The sequence below is a fragment of the Dipteris shenzhenensis genome, chromosome 4 (assembly GCF_047967505.1).
Source record: "Dipteris shenzhenensis isolate YYH24624 ecotype China chromosome 4, Dip_SZ_1.0, whole genome shotgun sequence".
In the NCBI taxonomy this organism is placed as follows: domain Eukaryota; kingdom Viridiplantae; phylum Streptophyta; class Polypodiopsida; order Gleicheniales; family Dipteridaceae; genus Dipteris; species Dipteris shenzhenensis.
This window is the reverse complement of record NC_141599.1, coordinates 14,420,660-14,445,634: the sequence shown is the minus strand read 5'-3', so window position 1 is coordinate 14,445,634 and position 24,975 is coordinate 14,420,660. Positions and strand designations below refer to the sequence as shown.

Sequence of the window (24,975 nt, the reverse complement as noted above, 5' to 3'; positions counted from 1 at the left end):
CTGCCCCGGGACACTTCTTCATCACCAAGGCAATCCATTCTGCACTGGACTCCATTCTCTCCATCACTCCAGACAATTTTGCCTCTCTCTTCTACTCTGCCTTCCGCAACACGGTCCGCAAGCGTCGGGGGACATATAGCTGTACCTATGGGCCACACCTCACCTTCTTACTTTACCAGTGGAAGGCCAACCCCTCTTCCATTGTCACAGGTCGACTTCCTTCGTCATCCCTCCGCCCTCTTGTCACCACCCCTATCACCTCTTCCGCTATCACAGTTCCTGCCTCCTCTCCTCTTTCGACAAGGAGGGCGTCTCGGCGAGCGCACCCTGATCCAACTTACCTCGGAGCTGTCCAACACATCTCATCAGTACATTCTATTACAAGTTCCCCAGCAATGCTGGCCTCTGGTTCCGTATCTTCCGCATCAGTGACATGTCTTGCATCTCCGCCAGTGACCGGCCTTGCATCTCCATCAGTCACAGTTGTCCAAGCTTCCCCAGGGACCTCCAAAGTTTCAGTGGGTATGGTTGCATCAGGTATACCCCATGTTGTTCCAGTGACGACGGGTGCTGTACCAATGTCTTCCTCGAAAAGTGTATTTTTGCGACCATCGCGATGAACTGCAGCTATACCATCTTCCCTCACCACCACTTTCACCGATGCAGTCATCACCATAGTTCAGGCGGCCTCTAACCATGTGTTGGATCTGAATCTTACTCTGGGACCTAACTCCCACGAGATTCCTCAAAGGCTTGCACAGGCTTCTTCGAGAGTACTTCACATTTCGGCCTCCCCACCACCTCCACAGGGCAGAGGCAAGAGCAGAGATAGGAGTGGGAGAAACAGGAGCAAAGACGGGAGTGGGAGCCTCTCCCGGGGAGATCCTCCAGCAACTTCACAAACAGAGGAGGTATTTAAGGGAGGGAAGTTGTCCAAGTCCCAAGATTTTCCACCCCTCCATTAGAATGATATGATGACAGCTTACATAGCGGCTTCATCAGGTCCATCGCTTTCAAATGTTTCTCTTGTGGACCAGCACAAAGAAGATTATAGAAAACTGCTATCTATTTTTCACAGGAAACGCTCACCAGTATGTGGGGAAGAGGAGGATGTGGATCAAATCTTCACCATTCCTTCACAAGAATGCCTCGCACAGAACAGGAAGACCTCTAGGGCCCCAACATGTTTTGTGTGCTTAGATCAATTGGCACCTACGGGCAACCTGTCTACGGAGGAAGAGGGCGCTCTTCCTCACATGTTCGAGGAGTTGGGAGACGTGATCAATTTGGCTGAAATTACAGCGATAGGTACGCTTGGATGAAGAGGTCCCTACATCTCGCTCAGCGTATCATGGATCACACTTTCATGCAACTGGGGACAGCCGTCTTCAATTCCACAGGTTATGCTCATTAGCTCCTCTCCCACAACAACAACATTTGAAGTTAGAGTTTGAGAGAGCTCAAGCAGCCCAACAGCACGCCACAGAGGTGACACTTCGGCAACATGAGGAGAGCTGGAAAAAAGAGAAGGAATCAACTATTCATGAGCATGGCATCGCTTGGAACATTCAGCGGGCTTCCCTTGAAGGTCGCCACCTCATCCACAAGCAAGAATGGGAAGCAGAAATGGCAACTGTACGCAGCCAGCATGCAACAGATCTGGCAACTTTGCGAAGCCAGCATCTCACAGAGGTAACCAGATTTCAGCAGGAGGTCACACTGTTAAAGGACTCGTTGTCTTCATCACAGCTTGCCAAAGAAAAGTCAGATTCTCGGGTGGCTGAATTGGAAGGGAAGTGTTCATCCACGGAGGAAGAGTTCACAGACCTTCGGACACAGTTGACACCCTTCAAACTTCCCATTCTGCCTTGCAAGCACAAAAGGATCATTACTACCAGCGATACCACCGGTATAAGACCAAGTATGAAGATCTGAGAAACGTGATGGACACAATTGAGGCTGAGGATGAAACACACAATCCAGAGCTACATACGACTGGGGCAGAGCAGATGGCTGAGGAAAAGGCTACAGAGCTACATACGATCGTGGTAGAGCAGAAAGTAGAGGCGAAGGCGACAGAGGAGAAGGCTACTGATGACCTCCCTCAGTAATTTGATACAAGGGTTTTTTGGTTTTTTTTTGCACTGTTACATTTTCTACGCCGATTGACTCTCATTGTAAATATCATGGTGTCCTATTCTCATGATGTACTCTGTTTTGTGCAATTTTCCATGTTGTACCTCATCAAGCGGCATTTTATTTTCACAGTTTCATTTTAATACAAATTTTGGTATTACTTGCCCGGCCAGCCACATGGTCTATAACATTTACTTTTCCTACTACATCACGATATCAATGGTTTGTAATTTCTTTTTTCTTTTCATGGTTTCCCTCCATTTCTAATCACCGGAGGTGAATGATAGTGGCGAGGGAAACTATTACAATAGAGACACCCCACGCAGTTGCTATCTTCAGCCATTGACCACATGTTGATCATGTGTCAACATAGGTTAGCCACACAACATGAGGGGTTGACCACATGGGTTCATCCACGAGTACTTCACTGTTGGGGTAAAGGCACATTGCCAACCCTTAGTTAAAGAATTAAAGATAGGACACCTATGACTGTCTTAAGACAGTCATAGGGTAAACCTAATCCTAATAAAACTTAAGTGAGTTTGTGGTGTGGCTCACTCATCACTTCACACCCGCACTATTGTGTCTCTCTCACTCTCACTCTCTTGCTCCCTTTCCACTTCTCTTCCCCCTCTCAACTGGTATCAGAGCCTCCTCTCCCTATCCTACTCTCCCTACTCCACTCCCTAGCCTAACCCCTGTCTATCTGGCCCGCCGTACGGACGTACGTTGTCCGTACATCCGTACGGACGGTCGTCGCAGGGCTGTAGGCAGAAAAGGGTTTTGAGCGGCGGCGCATCGCGAGCAGGCAGTGCCAGGCGGCGTATCGCGAGCAGGCTGCGCCAGGCAACGCAGTGAGCAGCAAGGGCAGCTCCAAGGCGGCGGCGAGCAGCTTGAGCGGCGCATTTTTGCAGCTAGCTGCATCTCGTGGCATTGCGCATTTTGCAGCTACACAGTAGCCAGAGCGCAGCAGCCAGCGAATCATCAGCTTCGCGCATCCGTACGGACGCCAGTCGTACGGACTGCCGTACAGTTGTACGGATTTCCGTACAGCTGTACGGACGACGACGCCGCCACACCCACAGGAAGCTACACAGTCTTTTTTTTTCTCGATCTATGTGCAACAGGGAGGTACATATTCTTGGGATCTGTGTCCAAAGTTTTTTTTTGGGGAAGCGTGCTGCTGTAAGGACACAAGTACAGCAGGACAGCAGGAGTTTCTATGCATTTACTGAGGAAAAATCTCAGCTTTGGGTGAAATTATCAAAGGGCTTTTGCCTAGATGTGTTTGCAGTCTATGCCTTGAGGCAGTGTGTAGCCAGGGAGCACACATTTGCTTTATTTCCGCAGTGCATTTGGTGACATTTGTTGCAGGTCACATTCTTTGTACACACTCTGAAAATCTCAGTTGAGCCACGCTTGGTCAGGGCGCATCGAGTTTACTCGGTCCCTAACTGCCCATCGTTGACAGTGCTCAAAAGATTTTCTTCTGGGTGTTTGTACTTTGTGGTTTGTGTTGTTACTGAGTACACAGAGGCAGTCTATGCTTTGCACATTGTCAGGTACAAGAGTCAGAGAGATTCTCATATTGCTTGCTACCTCATTGTTGAGGTGTTCTCCACTTGATTCAGGTGTCAGATCAAGGGGCTTTTGTCCAGACTTTGTTTGATTGCACTTGGGTTACCAACAGAGATCTTCAGATCCATTTTCTCCCCTTGGTATAAGGGTGATTGCTTGGGATTTATCCCATTTACTGTTGCAGGTTTTGTGGCAGTCTGAAGAGTCATTTTTTTTTGGGGTGTTTGTCAAGTATTTTCTGCAATTTGAGACAGTGACATACCTCATCTGAGGTGGGAGAAGTGATCAGTACAGTCAGTACAGCAGTGTTTACAGCAGTCTGAGTGGTTTTGTCAGATAATTATGCACTGTTAAGCTCTTGTTGAGCAGCAGCAGCAGTCTGAAATTACTGTTTTTTATGCCTCTTTGAGCTCAGAACAGTTTGTCAGAAGGTACAGTACTTGCAGGGACATTTACTGTTTTGCTGCAGATTTTACTGACAGTAAAAACAGCACTTTTGAGAGTGCTACTGGCTCTTGAATAGAGCAGGCCTTTTTCTGAGAAATCAGAACTTTTATTCAGTCTTTTTACTTCCAGGGAGTCAGTTACTTTCCTCATCTGATATGGCATCAGGAGGAGGTGATTCTTCAATTCTTAACATAAAGAAACTGGAAGGAGCACATAACTATGCATTATGGGCAGAACAGTGCTTGAATGTTCTTCTGTTAAAGAAGATTGCTAAGCCCATAAGGGTAAAGGGTGTCAAGCCATCTGACATGGCAGCTGATGATTGGGAAGAGCTTGATTTGTCTGCGAGGGCAGCTATTATGCTCACTATTTCAGACACTCTTGTGTTCAATGTACAGGCTGAAAAGACCTCTTATGGTCTATGGCAGAGACTAGAGGAATTGTATGCCCAAAAGAGCTCAGCCAGTAAGGTTTATTGGCTGAAGAAGCTGGTCGATCTTCGCATGAAGGAAGGTACAGCTATGACCTCACACTTGAGTGAGTTCAATGCTATCTTTACACAGCTGATTGCACAGGGGTTGAATCTTGATGAGGAGTTCAAGGCTACTTTCTTGTTGTGTACTCTTCCTGAGAGTTGGGACACTTTCAAGACCACCCTGTCAAACTCAAATGCTACTCTTATGTATGCTGATGTAGAGAGCTCTCTCCTTATGGAGGAGATGAGCAGGAAGAATAATGCGGGCAGCAAGTCTTCAAATGCTTTGCAGGTACAGGATAGAGGCAGGACTCAGCAGAAGGGGAGATCTGCTAGTAAGTCCAAATCCCGCAGTCAGTCCCGTGGCAAAAAGGACATTGAATGCTTTTATTGTGGCAAGAAGGGACATGTGAAGTCGAAGTGCTTCAAGTTCATACGGGATCAGAAAGCCAAGAAGGCTGAAACACAAGATGCAGGAAATGCAAGCAAAGGCAAAGGCAAGGCCAAGATAGTTGAATTGGATGCAGTGAATGTCAGTGACATACATGATGTTTTATGCTCTTCTGCTGTAATATCACATGCTTTGGTTATTGATGGCCATGACATGCACACCTGGCTCTTGGATTCAGGTGCCTCTTTTCATGTTACACCTCATAGGGAGTGGTTTACTTCCTACACAGGTACTCATGGAGTTGTTCATCTTGGGAACAACTATGCATGTCAGATTGCAGGGATTGGCAGTATACAGATAGTACTTCCTGATGGACAGTCATTTATGCTTGATGGTGTTCGCCATGTGCCGCAAATCAAGAAAAATCTGATTAGCACTGGCTTATTGGATGACAGTGGTTACGACACCACATTTGGAGATTCCAAATGGGTGATTACTGATGGCCATACTGTAGTGGCTGAGGGTTTTAAGAGTGATACCTTGTACCCTCTTTATGTTTCCAGTGTGGGTAATCATGTTGTTGCCATAACCGAGCTGCCAAAGGTTTCATTGTGGCATAGCCGGTTGGGACACATGTCTGTTAAGGGAATGCAAGAACTGTCACGTTTGGGTTATCTGCCGCCTCTCTCTTTTTCAGATTTGCCTACTTGTGATCATTGTATTTTTGGCAAGCATTTTGTGACTCCTCATAAGAGGAGAACTCCCCAGAATAGAGCACCACTTGATCTAGTGCACACTGATTTGTGTGAGATGCCACAGTTATCACTAGGGGGTGCCAAATATTTTATTACTTTCATTGATGATGCCACACGTAAGGTGTGGGTCTATTTCTTGAAGCATAAGGGAGATGCCCTAAATGCTTTCAAGAGATTTGTCGCTCAGGTGGAGAATCGGACAGGTCGTAGGCTGAAATGCCTCAGATCCGATAATGGGGGTGAGTATGTGTCACATGCTTTTGTGCAGTTTTGCCAAGCTAAGGGCATCAAACAGGAACTCACAGCCCCTCATAATGCATCTCAAAATGGTGCAAGTGAGCGGATGAATCGAACTGTTCAGGAGAAGGTTCGATGTATGTTGTCTTATGCTGCATTACCCCATGGCTTTTGGGCAGAAGCCGTGCAAACAGCAATTCACATTATTAACAGGTCACCAAATAAGGCTTTGGAGTTGAAAGTGCCAGAGGAGGTGTGGTCTGGCAAGCCACCTTCATATAAGCACTTACGGGTATTTGGCTGCGAGTGCTTTGCTCATGTACGCAAAGATCTCCGCACCAAACTGGATCCAAAGTCTATCAGATGCATCTTTATGGGATATGGTGATGAAGGTGAAATGGGGTACAGGTTATGGGATCCCGTTAAACGGAAGATTATACGCAGCAATGATGTCATCTTTAAAGAAGATAGTGTACACAAGGAACCCGTGCAACCTGTGGAATACAGGAGGGTTATTTATGATGATGTTGGACAGCAAAGAATGCCCATTTATATGCAGCAGCAGCCTGCTGCAGATCACCCTGTTCAAGAGGGTATACAGGCTGAAAATCAGCCAGAAAATTTTGCCAATGATGCACCACTGGATGTGCCAACAGATGGGGCTGTAGAACAGCCAGATATGGTGGTACAGCCACCCGTCATGCATGAAGAACAGGCTGGACAGCAGCCTAATCCGGAACATTTTGTGAGGAGGAGCACCCGTGCACAACGGCCTCCTGCCAGGTTTGTTCCAGGGGCCAATAATGTGGCTGATTTTATCATGTTGACAGATTGTGGTGAACCTTCCAGCTTCAAGGAAGCTATGGGAAGAGCAGAGAAAAAGAAGTGGGAGAAAGCCATGCAGTCAGAAATGGACTCTCTACTTCAGAATGATACATGGGACTTGGTGCAGTTACCTGCAGGCAGAAAAGTTTTGCCATGTAAGTGGGTTTACAAAGTCAAAGTGGATTCAAATGCTTTACCGAGGTATAAGGCCAGATTGGTTGCCAAGGGATTTAAGCAGGAGAAGGGCATTGACTTTGATGAGATCTTTTCCCCTGTAGTCAAAATGACTACTTTGAGAGCAGTGTTGGCTCTTGTTGCTCATACTGACATGGATTTATGTCAGATGGATGTGAAGACAGCTTTTCTTCACGGAGATCTCCATGATGAGATCTATATGAGTCAGCCAGAGGGATATGCTGTTAAAGGGAAAGAGCAGCTTGTGTGTAAGCTCAAAAGGAGCTTGTATGGACTCAAGCAGGCGCCAAGAGAATGGTACAAGAAGTTTGATGCATTCATGCAGTCCCAAGGGTATCATAGGTGTGAGACCGATCATTGCTTGTACACCAAACGGGCAAAGGATGGCAGTTTGATGCTACTCATTCTATATGTGGATGACATGCTTATTGCCAGTAAATCTCAGCATGAGATTAGTTCTTTGAAGAAACAACTGCATAAGTCTTTTGACATGAAAGACTTGGGTGATGCAAATCATATTCTTGGCATGCGTATTACTCGTGACAGGTCCAAGGGACTTTTATTTCTGTCACAGAAAGAGTATATTGACAAAGTACTGCAGAGGTTTAAAATGGAGGGGGGGAAGTCCATTAGTACCCCGTTGCCTCCACATTTAAAACTCAGCAGTAAGGACAGCCCCAGATCAGATGATGATAAGGCTGAAATGGCCAAGGTTCCGTATGCATCTGCAGTTGGATCTTTGATGTATGCCATGGTTGCCACTCGTCCGGATATTGCTTTTGCGGTGGGAGTCATCAGCAGGTATATGGCAAATCCAGGCAAGCGGCATTGGGAAGCAGTGAAAGGTGTCTTAAGGTACCTCAAAGGTACCAAAGACTTGTGCATATGCTATGGTAGGCAGGATGCATTGGTGCATGGTTTTACAGATTCAGACTATGCAGGGAATGCAGATAACCGGAAATCTACTACCGGTTATATTTTTACATTTGCAGGAGGTGCTATCTCATGGGTGTCTCGGTTGCAGAAATGCGTTGCACTGTCAACCACAGAAGCTGAATATGTTGCAGCCACTGAGGCTTGCAAGGAAGCAATATGGCTTACTCGGCTGGTGGGAGATTTGGGCATTACAGGAGATATGCCAGTTTTGCATTGTGATAGTCAGAGTGCTATCATGTTGGCAAAGAATCCGGTCTTTCATCAGAAGACCAAGCACATAGAAGTGAAATATCATTTCATCAGGGAGGTACTGGAAGACAAGCGTCTTGAGCTTGTGAAAGTACATACTGATGATAATCCTGCAGATTTGCTCACTAAGAGCTTGCCTACAGAGCGGTTTGCACATTGCCGCCACATCATGGGATTAGGATGAGACCATTCTTACTTTATGGTCTAGTATACAGTAACTGTATATTGCTGTAATTTTTATTCTTTTCTCCCCTTTAGGCACATTGGCCTTTAGGTGGGAGGTTGTTGGGGTAAAGGCACATTGCCAACCCTTAGTTAAAGAATTAAAGATAGGACACCTATGACTGTCTTAAGACAGTCATAGGGTAAACCTAATCCTAATAAAACTTAAGTGAGTTTGTGGTGTGGCTCACTCATCACTTCACACCCGCACTATTGTGTCTCTCTCACTCTCACTCTCTTGCTCCCTTTCCACTTCTCTTCCCCCTCTCACTTCACAACCACTGCTCTGGATGAGTTTCCACTCGTTACTCTCCAACACGGGAGTTGTGTTGGAGAGATGCCCACCCCAACATGGCATCCTAAGTACCTGATGGAAACACCCCATTGAATTTAAGTGAATCCTATGTCATTCCCCTAGTCTAGAGTGTCCTCATCACTAATCCAAAAGCCATTGGATGTGTTCCAATTAATATGAACCCTTGCTGCAGTGCAAAACAAATCCAAGGCACTGTCCTGAACGAGGTGAGTGTCTGTCATATGGCATCCAAAAAAACAGCCGTGTCATCTGCCAACCCACTATCCGAAAGCTCATCCTCCTGCCTCAATGGAAGCCTCAGCGCTATAATATCAGCTTGAGCTCTAAGGTAATTTCTCATAGCTTCGGCCACAAATAAAAAGAGAAAGGGGGCTAAAGGGCATCCCTCACGGACCGATCTGGTAATCTGAAACCTGTCTAACTCCACCAATGAGAACATGGCTATAGGCTGATCTAAAGAGAGCTGACACCCCTCTAATCCATGCATCTGTGAATCCAAAGCGAACGAGGGTACCCTCTTGCCAAAAATGAGTGGAGAAGTGTTGCACACATAAATCAGCAAGCTCTGAATGAGATGTTGACCAAGAACCATCAGGCATCCGGATCCGACAGATATTGGCAGCATGTCTTTTGTAGTGTAAACTCTTAAAAAATTGCTTGGAAGAGCAGCCTTTATCCAAAAATGCCCGTTGTCTGGATCGAGTTTCCCATTTAGCAAGCTTTATGCGATCATTAGATTGACATAAGAGCATGCTTTCCTTTGAAGACAAAGGGTGAAGATGAGTGAGCTCAGTCAAACTCTGACATGTGAATTTGGCATTTGCTAGTCTCCCTTGTGGCTTGCATATAGGATTTGCCATAATCTCGAACAACTGCTTGCATCCGAGCAACAAAAGCCTGCCAGGCATAATCCAAACCAGATACGCAAAAGCCCCAGTCTACTCTGTCATAAGCTTTCTCAAAGTCTAGGAGTAAAATCTCACCCGAGTCCCGAACGCCCTGCAAGGCTGAGGTAATGTGATTCCCAATCTGATCCCAAAAAGAAGCAAAAAAAGAGAGGTTAAGTCTATCTGAGCCAGGACACTTGCACTTGTGAAGGGCAGAGAGAGCAATCCTTAACTCTATGTTGGTGAAGGATGCATCAAGTGAGACTATCATAGCTCCAGTCACCAACATAGGTAAGTGCTGTCAAATAACAACTCGAGCATCGAAGAAGAAATAGAAATGCAAGTACTTCCCCTGGTGCCCAAGGTGGGTGACCAAAAACTATGGCCTCAGAGAAGCTTACCCAACTTGGCACAATCCCTGACATTCATTTTGTCTTCCTGAATCATAAGAATATTAATGGAACCCCCAGTAACACCTGGATGAAGTTGGTTATGAATCAGCTGCCTACGACAACGGTGAGGTACACCTCCGAGGCCTTGAACGTTCCAACTGACAATCCTCATTGGCAAGAGGAAGAGGCCGGATGAAAACCGGCATCGTAGCGTTAACATCTCTCTCCTGAGAAAAATTCCTCCTATCAAGAGCAGGGAAGTCAACTGGGAAAAGCACTCCCACATTTGTAGAAGGGGAAGGTCTGTCCACGGTGATCTAAACATCCTATTCCCCAAAGGTAGAGGGTACAAACTACTACTCTATAACTCGAACTCCATATCTTCCAGAACTGCAAAAGAATTCGTGAGTGATACTCCTAACGTAGGTGTGCGGAGAATCCTTGCGGATGCTGGAGTGGAAGCAATAATCCCCTTGCCTCTGTCAAAAGGTGAAGAAAGAGGAGCATAAGAGGAAGGCGGCTGCTGAAGCGAGGCCATATAAGTACCATTAGCATGGAGTAAGACACGGGTTTCGGCAATGAGGTTCTCCATAGATGAAAGCTCCTCCACATGAATGTCTAAGGGGACAGGAGCAACCTCATCAGCACAAGGAACTAGGACATGAATATCTTTTGCCTATAAGGAAGGCTTCGTAGCACCATCAATAGCCTCCTGAGATGAAACTAGCTAAACAACTCTGACTAGCACCCAACGGGGGAGGGCTGGAACAAGATGTGCTGGTGGTCCTAGTCTGACTGGAACCCAAAGGGGGAGGACTGGCAGGATGTGCTGTAGAAGAAGGTCCAAGACAAGAGGCTGTAGCCGACAGTCCTAGGCGAGAGATGGAAGGTTCAACAACACAAAGAGTGGTAGGATGTGCAGTACATCGTTAAGTAAGTCCAACCGAAGTGGTGCTATGAGGCGCTACAACCGTGGACCTTTTAGGCGTTTTTTTTCTTTCTTGGGCAATCTCTGACAAAGTGCCTAGGGGCCTGCAAATCTTGCATTGATCCTGTCTCCTAGCGATATCGACTCTCTACCTGAAGAATGAGCCATCTGGACGATGAAGCATTATGTGGTCATCTGTGATGTTAGGGTCAGAGATAATGACCCTAAAACGCGGTACCCCATCCAGCCTGACTGCCTCTATTGTTGAAGAAGGCATCCCAAGAGAGAGGGGATCTCGCTAACCATCTTGAAAGCCACTTCAATGGAAGATAAGAGTCGATGGTACACCTGAGGGAGGCCGAGGAATCTGATGAAGAGTGAAGTCGTCAGACAATCCTCCTCCACAGGGCCAAAACCCAACAAGAAGAGCGTCAAGAAAATCCTCTTGGAGCTCAGTGCTAAGGGACTGGCCTATAGCACTGTATGTGCTGCACCCAGGGGGTCAAAAACAACCTGGAAGAAACCTCTACCAAGCAGTGCAACTGATGAATACTGTGAGGTGTCCTGCAAGGTCTCCAAGTAAAGTGGCGAGCATCCAGTCCCTGGCTTGTAACCTGAATGGATGGGACCCATGGATGCGAGCAAAGAGTGATGTCGAACTCTCTTGCTCCGTATCTTTTATGAGCTGTCGCAACTCATCTTTTGAGCATGAGATGGTTTTTGCGGCCGGTGGAAGCCGGCGAGGATTGGCTAAAGGTTGAGCCATCGTCAATCGAGGTGTGAAAGCTGACTCAAACACTATTCAGCTCCCTCCGACCAAATAATTGCTACTAGGATGAGGAGGAAGGAGGCTAGAAAAAAGAGGAAGGAAGAGAAGGGGGAAGAGAAGGGGGAAGAAGAGAAATAGGGGAGGGGAGGGTGAGGGCTAAGGGGAGAGAGGGGGATGAAGGAGGCTGATGGAGAGGGAGAGAGGCTAGGATGCAGGGCAAGAGGGCGGGAGAAGGGGCAGCAGGGGGCAGGTAGCAAAGAGCTGAGAGGTGAGAGGCGTGGGAAGGGAAAGGTAGGCAGGAAGAGAAGGGGGGGCGGGGGAGGGAGAGGGAGAGGGAGAGCGAGTTAGAAGGGGAGGGTGGAGAGGGAAGGGGGCATAGAAGGGATAGGCGGACAGGGAGGGAGGGCTAGGGGGTGAGGGCAGAGAGGCTAGGGTGTAGGCAGAGAGGCTAGGGGGTAGGCGGAGGGGCTAGGGAGTGAGGGCAGAGAGTAGGGGGTAGGCGGACAGGGGGAGAGGAGGGGCAGCGGGGCTGAGGAGAGGCTGAGGGGGTACGGGATGGAGAGGAGAGGGCTGGCGGAGGGGAGGAGCTCAGGCGAGAGGAGAGAGAGGGGGGGGGGGGGGGGGGCTGTACGGCTGAGGTGAGAGAGGAGAGCAGGACGGGTCGGTCGGGGAGGAGCAGCAGCCAATTTCCTGCCTACCTTACGTTCATAAACCCATATATAGAAATTCATAAAATTGAGGAAGAGGATTTTGGAGGTCTCTTGTTCTTTTGCACCAGCTTGCATAGAAAATTCATATTTATTTATTTGTTTGTTTGTTTGTTTGTTTATTTATTTATTCTTTTGCACTTGGTTAGAAAATCTAGTTTTGGCAAATGAAAATTGAAGAAAGAAAATGAAATATTTAAAAACACACCTGCGGTTCCCTCCAGAAAATTTCAAAATCTGTGCCTGTACCAACAGGAGGGAGTTTTCCCCAATAGGCTGATGCAACTGTTCCTGACAGATTATCAGATGCCCCTTGAATTGCTGCTTTCTGTATACGCATCACAGGGTTCTGCATGCACAACAGACTAGGATGTCTAAAACAAAGGTAGAATAAGCTTTCAATAAACTGCGAAAACTTTAGTGTGGCACAATCAGCTATCTTTGCCCAATGATATGAGATAATATGTCTGCCCATATGACGTTTTTCTTCTCACCTTGAAAAGACCCTGAGTAAACGGTGTTGAGATAGATAAGCAGGAAGTAAATTTATGAAATCCAGAAGCATTAAATCCAAGCACGTATCCTGTGTGTGTCATGACATCAGCCATTAACATCATATGCTGTGTATGGATTGACTTGTCAAACATAGTCAGAGTAGATTCCAACCTCTGCATCAAGGAGGTAGACAATGTGTCAATGATGGCTACAGGAGAACTAAAAGCAAGTTAACAAAGGAACAACCAAGACGCCATTTTATAGCACATCAAGCACCTGAAATATGGACCTACGAGCCGCTTCAATTCCAAATGTTTCAGCAATCCCTTGTATGCCACCCGGCATACTGCGAACCCAATCTATCAAATCCATAGCCGGCCCACATAGCTCCTTTACCAAACGCCATGCGTCACTCTGTTTCTTCACAAATTTCTTCTTGACCACAACCTCAACCATTACTTCCCCTTCATGTTTTGAAGAAGGGTTCATGCTCTGCTCCATATTAAATTCTGGTGATTCAGAACAGTTATCCTGCCAAATAATTGCCACTGATTCTATGTGGGTGTCACCTGCATGTATATTTGTGTCCACAAGCATATTTAGTCCTTCAGGCCATCGGCTTCAACATTAGAGAAGTCACCAACTTATACAGTGTACCAATTATAACCCTAAATCACAGCAGTACTGAAAAAGTGAATACAATGATGACCTTTTAACATTAGACCTAACATTATTTTATTTAGCATGCCATTTTTATTTACATATACTTTCGTGCTATTTCAGGAGTGTCGTGTCACAGTTCTCTGGCTGGCCTAAGTATACCTTCAACTGTATACAGCATGCATACGTCTCAATAAAGAGGAAGCAGTTCCTAGTATCTGCTGTATTTATGTCATCTCTGAATTGCATTACTGGAGTCCTGGCTACAATGGTTTTTCAATAACTCAAGATTGTCTCCTGATTTGGATGCTGCCGCTTATCAACAGTGGAGGGGCCATTCTGGCATGCAGCTTTAATGGGACTGCAAGACTGGGTCCTGAATGAGATGCTCCAGCTTGTCGACAATGGAGATGGTGATTCTAGTGCCACCTCACAAGTGCAAGTCTATACTGTTAGGAAGGAACAGTGTCAAGTGAACAAGACTCTATGAGACGATGCCGAACTCTGATAGTCCAAGGAAAGACCCGACTCTCATAGAAAGCCCAAACAAACAGAGCCAGGCTGCTGAACCCCAAGTGACAAACGAGGTGGAGGAACAAAACCCGCCCATTAGTTATGCAATCCCGGCCCAAATGATCTTAACATCTCTGGACTCGAGTGCAATGCTGTAGATTCACAAAGTCAAGCACAAGGGACAAGTACGATCTGCTCCAAAAGTGTTCCACCACTGCTTTACTGCAATCCCTTCATGAATTGAAAGACCCCCCCCCCCCCAAAAAAAAAAAAAAACTCTACCAATTAGTACAGTGGTTCCAACAACTCGTCCTCCTAGCCACTAAAGCAGCCTCCCTCCCTCCTCGGCCTACCTGCCCCCTCCCCCCACCAGTCCCTCACCTCTCCACAGTAAAGTCAAACAGATCGGATATGGTTCCTAGAGTTAGGGTCATTGTGTCAAACCCTAATATTTCAGATGACCACATTATGCTCCAACATCCTGATGGCTCTCCTTTTCAGCAAAGATTATTCTCTCTTCAAGACTATTGAATACGAACAAGACCCACGAGAGCAAGCTCAAAGCGGAAACATAACATGCAGTGCATGAAATAAAGCCTTAAGATGGCTCAAAACATCTCCTCAAAAAGAGGTAGAAAAAATCCAAGGTTGAGGCTGAAAATGCCATCTCAAACCTGTAGAGGACTCCGAGAAGATGGGGAGCCTCTCCATTCCCTAAGGAAAGTAACCCTCCTATTCAGAGGCTTCTCGAGCGGACCTCTACATGCTCATCCAAGTGGCCATCAACGCATGTATAGTATCCGTCCAAATATTGGTCAAAGTGTTAGGGGAGTGGACCTCACGGGCAGGCAGAATTAGTGTTGAATATGCAGGACCTTTGGGAATTTTGCTAGAGATTTCCCAAAGAATAAGAAAAGGCCCAAGAGATATTCTTGTGCGGCACCACCTCATCCTCAATAGAGTGTTCGCTTGGCACCTCCTATGTTCGACACCCGTTGCACGTCCCGCACTTGCCACCCTACATTGGGTTGCAGCCGCTCCTCCAACCACCTACACATCAGGAGGGCACTTCTCTTGCCTCAGACCCTGCTCGGTCCAACGCTAGTGGTATTCCAATTTTGGTCGTGATTAGTGATGCCTTGAACCCTGTTCCGACTGCAACCTGCCGTAATGCCCCTGACCTAGACTTGGACAAGGCTAGTGATGACATTCATTCAGATCATCTTCTAGCTCCTACTATTACCCCTTCCAATTCAGCTCTCCAACCTCCCTTTATTGATTGAGGGAAGGATGTGGCTGTTGCCTCCTCAGCTCTATTGCAAGTAGGGATCTTACACGCTCTGGCATCATGCTTGGCTCAAAGGAACTTTGTCTCTGCTCGAGCTGATTTGAGGCCCTCTATCTTTGGTGACGTTTTCCTATCGATAGGGCTGAACCAAAGAAACTAAGGCTAAGAACTAGCAAAGCTAGGGGTTTGGACTAAAGGAAAACCAAGGGAGAGGCTAGGAGTCGTTGAGGGACAGTGAAGGAAAGGTGAGGAGGAGTTGAGAGGAAAACTAAGGAGAGGCTAGGAGTTTTTCAGGAGAGTGAAGGGATGGTGAAGAGGTGCATTGTTCTTTAAGTGTTGATCTCATTAAATCTTTATGTAAACTACGAATACAAGCTGATCTTGTTGCAAAGTTGTGGCTGTAATATTTCAGATTTCATATATTCAGAGCCTACCTGTTTTCTACGGTATAAAATAAATATATAGTTTGAACATCTCCTTAGTTGCTAGATCTGTTTCCGAATTGTACTAATGCAGATCCACCATGTGTTTGAAAATAAAACCCTTACATGGTAGACATATTCTCTTCTTTGAAGTGTCGTTTACACACAAGATCTTTCTACAGCTGCATCAGTAGTCTAGTTGTTCTTTGACAAAAGTTTTACTATTTATCAATATAGTAGAGATAGCCTGGTGTGGTGAAATTGCAAATATGACGATATCCAAATGTCAGCTTCTCAGTCCCCCAAGCTCCTACTGCCACATCTCGCCCTGCCCTTCACCTCCCTGCCTTTCCCTATGCCCCATCTGAGCTTCTTCCCCCTCCTAGTTTCCCTCTCCCTTCCCTGTCTATGGCTTCTTAGTCAGCCCATCTGTGGGCTGTCCAAGGCATAACCTCCCCTCCTTCCTCTCTTTGCATCCTCTTTCTGCAACATGTCTTGGATGGTTTGGCACCCCTTCTCCTCTATGGATCTTCAAGCCCTCTCCTTCCTGCATTGGCCTTCTACCATCCGCATTGCCCTCTTTCCCTTCCCATCATGGGTTTTTTCCCCCCACTTTGCCCTCATCTCCTTCCCAACATGGTGTCTAGTCCCCCGCCCCTCTCTTTTCTTACTTACCCCCTTCTCTTTTGCATCATCAGGAGTTCAAATTGGTTTTAATTCCCAATTTGAGTTAGTCTTTCCCAGTGTTATGTCTTTTGTTGAAACTGGTCTTCGGACGATGGGAGCATAATCACACATTGATTGGCAATCTATGGTTCTCACACTTCCATGAGACACATCATAGAATTGCACCTTGAGGCACTTCCACAAAAACTGGCTTCTCAATTTAGACGTGCCAAATTTCTTGGTAGGGGTTATGTCTGGGTGGATTTTCTTACCTTTATGTTGCCGTTACTCTCCTTTCTATTAGCCCCCTTCTATAGAAAGTTGTAGGAAGTCCTTCATGAATCCATTGAGTTCAACCCCATTCTCCACGAAAACTACCTTCTCAATTTAGACGTGCCAAATTTCTTGGTAGGCGATATGTCTAGGTGGATTTCCTTACCATTATGTTGCCGCTTCTCTCCTTTCTATTAGCCCCCTTCTACAAGAAGTTGTAAGAAGTCCATAAATCCGTTGAGTTCGACCCCGTTCTCAAGGATAAGAAGAATATAATATTTTTATCTTTCTTCAATGAAAAGACTTCTATTAAGTATGGAAAAGCCTCAAGAGAAAAAGATCATGGCAAGATTACGTCATGCATACCATAAAAAACAAAATACTCGAGTGGCTCAAAAAAATCTGCTCATCAAGAAGAGCCAATATAGCTCCAAGGTTGAGACTTGAAATTACCACCTCAAACATGTGGTAGACTCCAAGAAATTAGGGGAGCCTCCCATTCCCTAAGGAAGATGGTCCTCTTCACAAAGGCCACACAGGAAGACCCCTGCATGCTCAACCAAATGGCCATCAAAGAGTTTTTGTCACAATGGGGAGCTTTTCTGTGCTACCGCTGTGAACTTTATCTCAGTGCGACTTCCAGCCCTTCCATCATCTCCTATTGTTTTGTCACCAGCTTTGCTCCCTTTTTCCCCTTGCGCGCACATGTGTATGTGTGCGCGTGCGCGCATGCATGCTGAGTGCGTGACTTCAATGAGCCCAGCTTTTTGCTACTTCTTGATAATCACTTTTCTCTTCCTTTTTGAAGGCTTTTTCTCTAATGTGTGGTTCTCTCACTCCAGCTCCATCTCTTCCCTCTATCTATTTATAATCTGATGCTTTTTTGGGGCTTTTACCCCTTCAAGTCCTTGTGTTTATTCGGCTTGTCTTTCACACTGCTTGGGGTTTTCCATTTCACGAGATGGCTGATCCTCAATATGATAAGACAAACCACACTGCTTGGGGTTTTCCATTTCACGAGATGGTCGATCCTCGCTATGATAAGACATACATGAATAAGAAGGAGAAGTAGATAGGTTGATGAAATAGTGGACCCAATACGTGAATATGCTAAGCATATTGGGATTACCAAGCATTGATTAGGCATCATTACCAAGTTTGGGTGGAGGTGGTGGACTTTCCTCAATGCTTCGCTTCATTCTTGCTTCATTAGGAAAGGTGGTGTGTCCATGTATGCCAAATCGAATTTCCAATAGATGTTGCATTTTGTGGGACACAATGTCCCCACTCCAAAATCTTACGGTTACAGTTAATAATGTGGCTATGGGGAGTGCCTTTTTAAAGTTGAAATGGGATCTCTTTGCAGGAGCATACTTTGAGTGCAAATAAAACTTAGACACATGGCTTCGCAATGCCCATTGGTTTCACATAATATCCCTCCGAATGCCATGCCTCTTGCGGTGCAAAACAAGGATGCATGGGCCTTTACTGGCTAAAAATAAAGGCAATAAATCAGCAAGTGCAGCATAGGATAAGGGAAAGGCTCACACTATTTCTAATGGAAATGCCTCTGGCTCAATGCCCTCTAATGGAAATGCCTCTGGCTCAATGCCCTCAATGCAAGTCATACTCTTTTCCCAAAAGAAGTTGCTGGTATCAGACTATTGTGTCACCTCAAGGAAGAGTACCAGACCCTACAGTGGAAATGCAGTCTTAGTGTATTCGCTTGCGAGATTCTCAGCCGTATATAGCTGTATAAAATATTTGTAAATACGCTTCAATAAAATGCCTAACTTTCAATGTATAGGGTTTATGTGGCACTCGGAACTGGAAGCTTGTGTGGGCGTATGTCAAATGATTTGCAGCTTGATATAGTGGCTCTGTAAGAGCAGAATCAGCATATGTATGTAGGCAGGACCGGACACTTTGCTGGTTATGCAATCTTTTATGCAAGAGACCATTCTTTTTCTAGTGCTGCCTTTCTTCTGAAGCTGCTCTTCATCCTATTGTGGCTTTAAATTATAAGGCAGGCAGGTAAATACTTATGCAGTGTCTTGTTCAAGGTGAAATATTTGAATTTGCATCAGTTTATCCTCTTCAATCTTCTCGTCGTAGAGCATTAATTTTTTTAATAGACTTTCATTAAGTATGAATAAACCCACAATAGCAAGCTCGAGGCGGAAATAAATCATGCAATGCATGAGAAAGGACTCCTCAAAAAGAGGTAGAAAATAACCAAGGTTGAGGCTGAAAATGCCACCTCAACCCTTTGGAAGTCTCACAGAAAGAGGAAAAGTCCGTCCATTCCTAGAGGAAAATAACCCTCCTAGCAGAGAAGGCTCCTGAATACCGTCCATATGGCCATCAGTGTATGTATAGTGTCCATCCACATACTGGCCAAAGTGTGGGTGGGGTGGACCTAGGATCCATCCAAAGCCCCTGTGCATCTGGCTCTCCAAATATGCCATGCTGAAATGCTTGCCAATATCTACCAAGAAGAGTCTACCAAGGCATGAACAGCCCTGAAGAGTAAGACACGAACGTCATCCGACATGACTATGTTGTACTTAGGACTTAGTACTGCCATTCTGCATTTTTGCATTTTTTGCATTTTACATTGGTATGGACGCTCGTTTAGTAGCTCCACTACCACAGCTCGTTGTATCAGGATTTTCACAGTCTCATAGACCCATCGGTCTTCCAAAGACTTTAATAAACTTTCTTTCTTTCTTTCTTTCTTTCTTTCTTCAACATAAGAGCAACTTGTTGTGTTGGAGAGATGCCCAAACCGACCTGGCATCCCAAATTCCTGATAAGAACACCCCTTTAAATCCAAGTGAATGCCATTGCCCCAGTTCAGAGTGTCCTCGTCACTGGTCCAAAAGCCATTGGTATTGTGCCAATTGATGTGTGCCCCTGCAGCAGTGCAAAGTAAATCCAAGGCTGTCCTGAAAGATGTGGTCGTCTGTGGAGTGGCATCCGAAAAACCAACAATATCATTTGCCAACTCACTATCAAATGCTCCTCTTCCCGTCTTAATGGGAGTCTCAGCCCAAAAATATCAGCTCGAGACCTAATGTAGATACTGATAGCTTCAGCCACAAACAAAAAGATGAAGGGGGTAAGAGGGCATCCCCAGCAGACTGATCTGGAAATCTGAAAACTCTCAACCCTTACCCCACCAATAAGCACCTAGCTTTGCCCTGATCTATATAAAGGGGAAACCCCTCTTATCTATGTATTTGTAGACCCAAAACGAAGAAGGGTGCCCTCCAAAAAGCCCCAATCTCCTCTGTCATAAGCTTTCTCAAAGTTCAAGAGTAGAATGACCACCCTCTGCCCGCTCTGCATAGCGCACTCTGAAGCTTCCCAGAATGAGAAGATATTATCAAAAATGCTTCTGCCATGCACAAAACCAGCCTACGTATCACGAATAAGATCTAGAAGTATGGGCTGCAAACACAGGCTTATTGCTTTGGCCAAGATTTTGTAACAAGTGCCCAAGAGAGTAATAGGCCTCCACTAGGACACTGAATTTCTGCAACCTCCCTTTGGGATGAGATGAATGAGACCATCACTAATGAGCCAGGCATGTCACCCGACTCCCAAACGCCCTGCAAAGCTGAGGTAAGGTGATCCCTAATCATATCCCAACACCCTATACCTTGCCCGCAGCCTGCTACTACTCCTGCACCTGCATCCGTACCCATCTGTCAGCCCCCGTACATCTTCCGTATGCACATGTCCTAGACCCGCTGCTGCCCATACCCTCTACGCAGCAGCCTCTACACAGCCCGCCCGCCCCCATCCGTACCTTTCTTACTTGCCTCTTCCTTTGCCCCTGCGCAGGCCGTACAGGCTGTATGGCCGTCCGTACACGCTCCCCCCTCTGTACAGGTTCCTTTACCCGACCGCTTTCCTTCTTCCGTACCTACTCCCATATCCATATAGCCAGATTCCGTACCAAATTCGTCCTTCCCTCGGTCTCTGCAGCCTTTTGCTCTTCTCACGCCGGGTTCTATACAGTCTTTTCCTGATGTCTCTTCCTTCCCTCTTCCTGCTGCTCCAACAGATGGCTCTTTCGTTTTCTCTACTTCAGCCCCCCCTTCTATTTCTGTCCTCCTGCACGTGTCTTCTTTCGGCGGAAGCATGGTGGTTTGCCTCCTTCCACCTTGGTTAAATCGGCAACGCTGGATATCGCGGATAGTCCTTCGTCTTCCCTTCAACTGGACCTTCTTCGCCAGATGTGTTTTGCTTCTGTCACAGATGTTCCTTCATCGGGTTCACCGCTTGTTTTTTCTTTGGACTCTTCCCTTCTGGTTTCCGGTCTTCAACAGGCTCAGCAATTTGGGGTCTGTCTCTACTTTATGGGCAAGGTTTTATCTGCAGCTCAACTTCCTCGTTGGGCTGAAGTTGCAATGGGTCAAGATTGCCATTCCTCCTCCGTCTTTCTGGGCAAAGGTTTTTATTATGCCCACTGCTCTTTGACTGATGTGGTGGAGCAACTTGTCAGTCGTGCTAGTATTCATGGGGCTGGTTTCTTTGCTTATGTGATGCCCTAGGATCCAATTTTTGATCTGTCTGTCTCTCTTCTAACTCACTGTCCGGTCTGAATTACCCTCAAAGTGTTGCCTCTGCCTTTCTTTAACATCGTCCTACTCTTGCAGCGCTTTTGGGAAGGCCTCTACCTGTTCTGAGACGGGAGTTTTTGCAAGCTACTCGGGATGTTCGCCTTTGTATTTTATGGGATATGGTGTAACCCGTGCCCTCTACTCTGGATCTTGATTTGGGATTTGCTCATCCGATGCGCATCAGGCTGCATTTTGCCTCTTTTCCTATAGCATGTTATCGGTGCCGGCAGGTGGTCATTTTGCACGTGCTTGCCCTTCGGCTTCCATGACACTCCTCCTGCTCCTTCTTCAACTGTAAAGTTTACTCTTCCTTCTCCTCCGGTTTCCGCTAAGGCTTTACTGGATAAGCCTTTTTTTATTACTCCAAAGCATTACTAAAGGAAGGTAGAAAAATCACAGGTTAATCTTTCTCTTGCTTAAGAAGTTCAGGATCTGACTCCCATTGAGCATCATCAGCCTCCTTCTCCTCTAGATATGGATGTGCCCCTTGCAGAGGGGATCATACAAGATGCTGCACATGCTCTTTCTCAGGTTGATCCTCCAAGTGAAGCTGAAATGCTGAGTCCTGCTTTATCAAATGCAGCTCTTTCGTCGGAGGATACAGATGTTGATCTAGCTCCTTTGCCTCTGATGCCTCTACCAAAGGCTTCTTTTGTTCGGGATGCAAAAGTGCCTTTTTTACTGGAATCTTTTCATCCCATGTTACAACAGATTTTTGACCCTATGATTCAAAAATTTCGGGTACCAGCCTATATCAAGAAGAATCACAAGGGCAAAAAACAGCTTGTTTTTATTGATGGTGTGGTTTCATCACTGCATCAGTTTTTACAGAGCAATAATTTGAAGTTGGAGGATGCTGTGTTTGATCCTCCTCCAGCTTGATATGTAACTTTTTACTTGGCTGCCTCGTGACTTTTGCTCTAAGGCTTTACTTGTAAAAAAATTTCTTGTACTTATTGGTGGATTTCTACCTCTTTTGAGGTTTCCCACACAGAAATATAAGATTTCACTAAAAAAAAGTGTGTGTGTGTGTGTGTGAGAGAGAGAGATTAGTATCTTCCGGAGGCCTCACGGTCCTATGAGACAAAGTACAATATCACAGTAACTCATGCTCATACAAGCCTCTATGGGTTGTGAGGCAAAGGGCTCACTAAGACACTTTGTTGACACACTAAACTCAAACTCAAACTCAAATCTCAAAGCTCGAATCTAATAGCTAATACTCAATCCCAAAGTCAGAGTCAAAACACATAGCCAAGTGCCATGGTGGCTCTCCCATGAGCTGCAAAGATATCTCGTATTTGTGTCTGCCTTGTCGTCTTGGCAGTGGCAAGGGGCATGGTCTCTGTGATCTCTATACCCAATGGGCCATATCGAGAGTGACACCTCTTGTTGGATGATCTCCACCGAGTAAGTTGTGATGAGCTGGACCTCCATCATACGTGCTCTGGTCCGTCGCTGCATCCTGTGTGGTCCTTGCATCTCTAGCAGCATCCCTCCACCTCGTCATCTCAACTCACTAACCCATGCTACCCTCATGTCATCTACCTCCTCCTCCTCTACTCCCACATGTCTAGGGACGGGCTCAAATGTGTAGAAATATGTGATGTGTCAATAAACTCGATCTACCCCTGTCTCCTGTGGTACACTCCCCTACTGCTCTCTGATTTGATGCAACGGGATCTCTCTAGGTCATCGCATCTCCATCAAATAGAAGCCAACGCAGAGCTGGTCTTAGAAGTGAATCAGCCGGAAGAGAGGCCCAAATTTATGTCCCTCCTTAAAGACGCAATGATACCGTCCTCGGATCTCATAGTAAACTAGATAGATACATAAGAAATGCTCCTCCATCTCAATCTCTCCCAAAGTGCATAGTCTGCAAATCCGCCAATCTCTAGGTGTACTTGTGGCTCTCCCTACCTCGATCCTCGACTATGGCAATCCTTAGACCGACTGAGACTCACCTATCCTCCAGATACTGGAGTATGATGACCACTCCAACCTCCGACACTGTCAACAAGTAATTGCTGTAGAACCGGATCTTGGTGGGGAACTCTTGGTCCTCCCCCCAAGCCCACGACGTATAAGGCTGGAATAGGTCTGACCATATCATATGTTTGCTCTCACCCTATGGGACCAAGGAATCAGGGACATCCAAGTTGTACTGAAAGGGGGGAGATAGCAAAGACCTCCAGTCCATGTGCCAAGTACTCAATCCATTGCCCCTCATGGTCCTGGGCTCTCTGGTTGTAGAGCCAACATAGTGCAACTTGCACATTTTGTAAAGTGAATAAGATGCAAGTGGTGGGCCTGGGGAGGGCAAACATATGAGGTGGTGCCTGAGCCAAGACGTCATAGAGGGATGTCACATAGGCGTTCCATACATATGGGTCTATGATGGGAATACATGGCTTTCCCTTAGATAAGAGCCCCCATGCAAAGATGGGATCACCTTCTCGAAAAGACCAAATCACCACATCCATCCTATGTGAGAGTCGTGTTAGACATCGTAAAATCGTTGTGCCTCAGATCTTGTCAAGTGTCCCAAAGCCTGCTCCCATATGAGGGGGATCTTATCTCTGGCACTCATCGTCAAGCCATGGGATTTGTGGCATCTTTCCACTTGAAGGGTGAACTATAGACTTGGTCATGAGGAATGATCTAGTGGTGGCAACATAAATCACTGATACTAGTGTGTCTGAGGTCTGCATCATCTCCAAAGGGGTTCGATAGCCAAGTGGCTCATGCATACTGCATCAAGGGCATGATCGTAGTGTACTCGAACCTGGATGGGAGCAAGTGGATCACATACTAAATCTGGTAGTGTAGTTGAGATACTAAACGATGAGTATTAGTGGTTAGCGCCATGAGGAAGGGGAAGGGCTATGAAGTCATGAACCCATGTCCCAAAAGTTGGGGAGCCCAACTAGTAGTCTACAATGCTACTACCCCCTCCGTGTGCGAAACAAGTAAGCCCTCCAGACAATGGCCATAGCTGAAGACCATTGTATATAATCATGTCGTGCAGGGCTTCCACCTCCAATAGGTGTCTCCCATACCTTGTCACATGTGATGCATCCTTTGAGTGTCTCACTAACCCCTATGTTGGGTCCATCTCTGGACTCTGAGGGGGTCTCACTCAAAATCAAGCAATTCCACCTATTTGTTCCCCGTGCGTGCATTTTAGTCACCTAGGAGGAGTACCACCCCCTATCTGAAGAACTCCATGATATCCTCATATATCAACTCATATGGGCTATGATGCTCTATAGTGACTCCATGCGCATATGATGATGTGCCAGGGGGGAAGTGACATACTGCAATAAAGAGCGATTCTGTATCATGTGGCTGAAATCACACCCACATATGCCGTGTGTGTTCCTCCTTCCACATCACAGAGATATTCGGTCTCAAGTGTGATCTAAAGTGAACTACTGCTACTCCAGAACCTCATACCCCACTATCCCTCCTCGCCTCCTGTCTGAAGGCTGACAACCAGGTGTATCCTGTGACTATGATAGTCGTCTTCCTAGACTCTCATGTGTCTCGGTGTAGAATATCATCTCCTTGATGGTTAAGTCT

The 24,975-nt window shown here is 46.2% G+C and overlaps 1 protein-coding gene across 4 annotated transcripts in view; it reads right to left on the bottom strand.

Moving 5' to 3' along the window:
• LOC147902501 (DNA-directed RNA polymerase IV subunit 1-like) overlaps nucleotides 1-24,975 on the bottom strand; it is a 179,946-nt gene that overhangs the window by 53,984 nt on the left and 100,987 nt on the right. For all 4 annotated transcript variants that reach the window (XM_087373540.1, XM_087373542.1, XM_087373541.1 and 1 more), the window contains 3 exons: nucleotides 13,217-13,509; nucleotides 12,940-13,113; nucleotides 12,654-12,794 (listed from right to left, as the gene is read on the bottom strand). In XM_087373540.1, coding sequence (XP_087229666.1) covers nucleotides 12,654-12,794; nucleotides 12,940-13,113; nucleotides 13,217-13,509 — 608 coding nt within the window. The remainder of the gene's footprint in view (nucleotides 1-12,653; nucleotides 12,795-12,939; nucleotides 13,114-13,216; nucleotides 13,510-24,975) is intronic.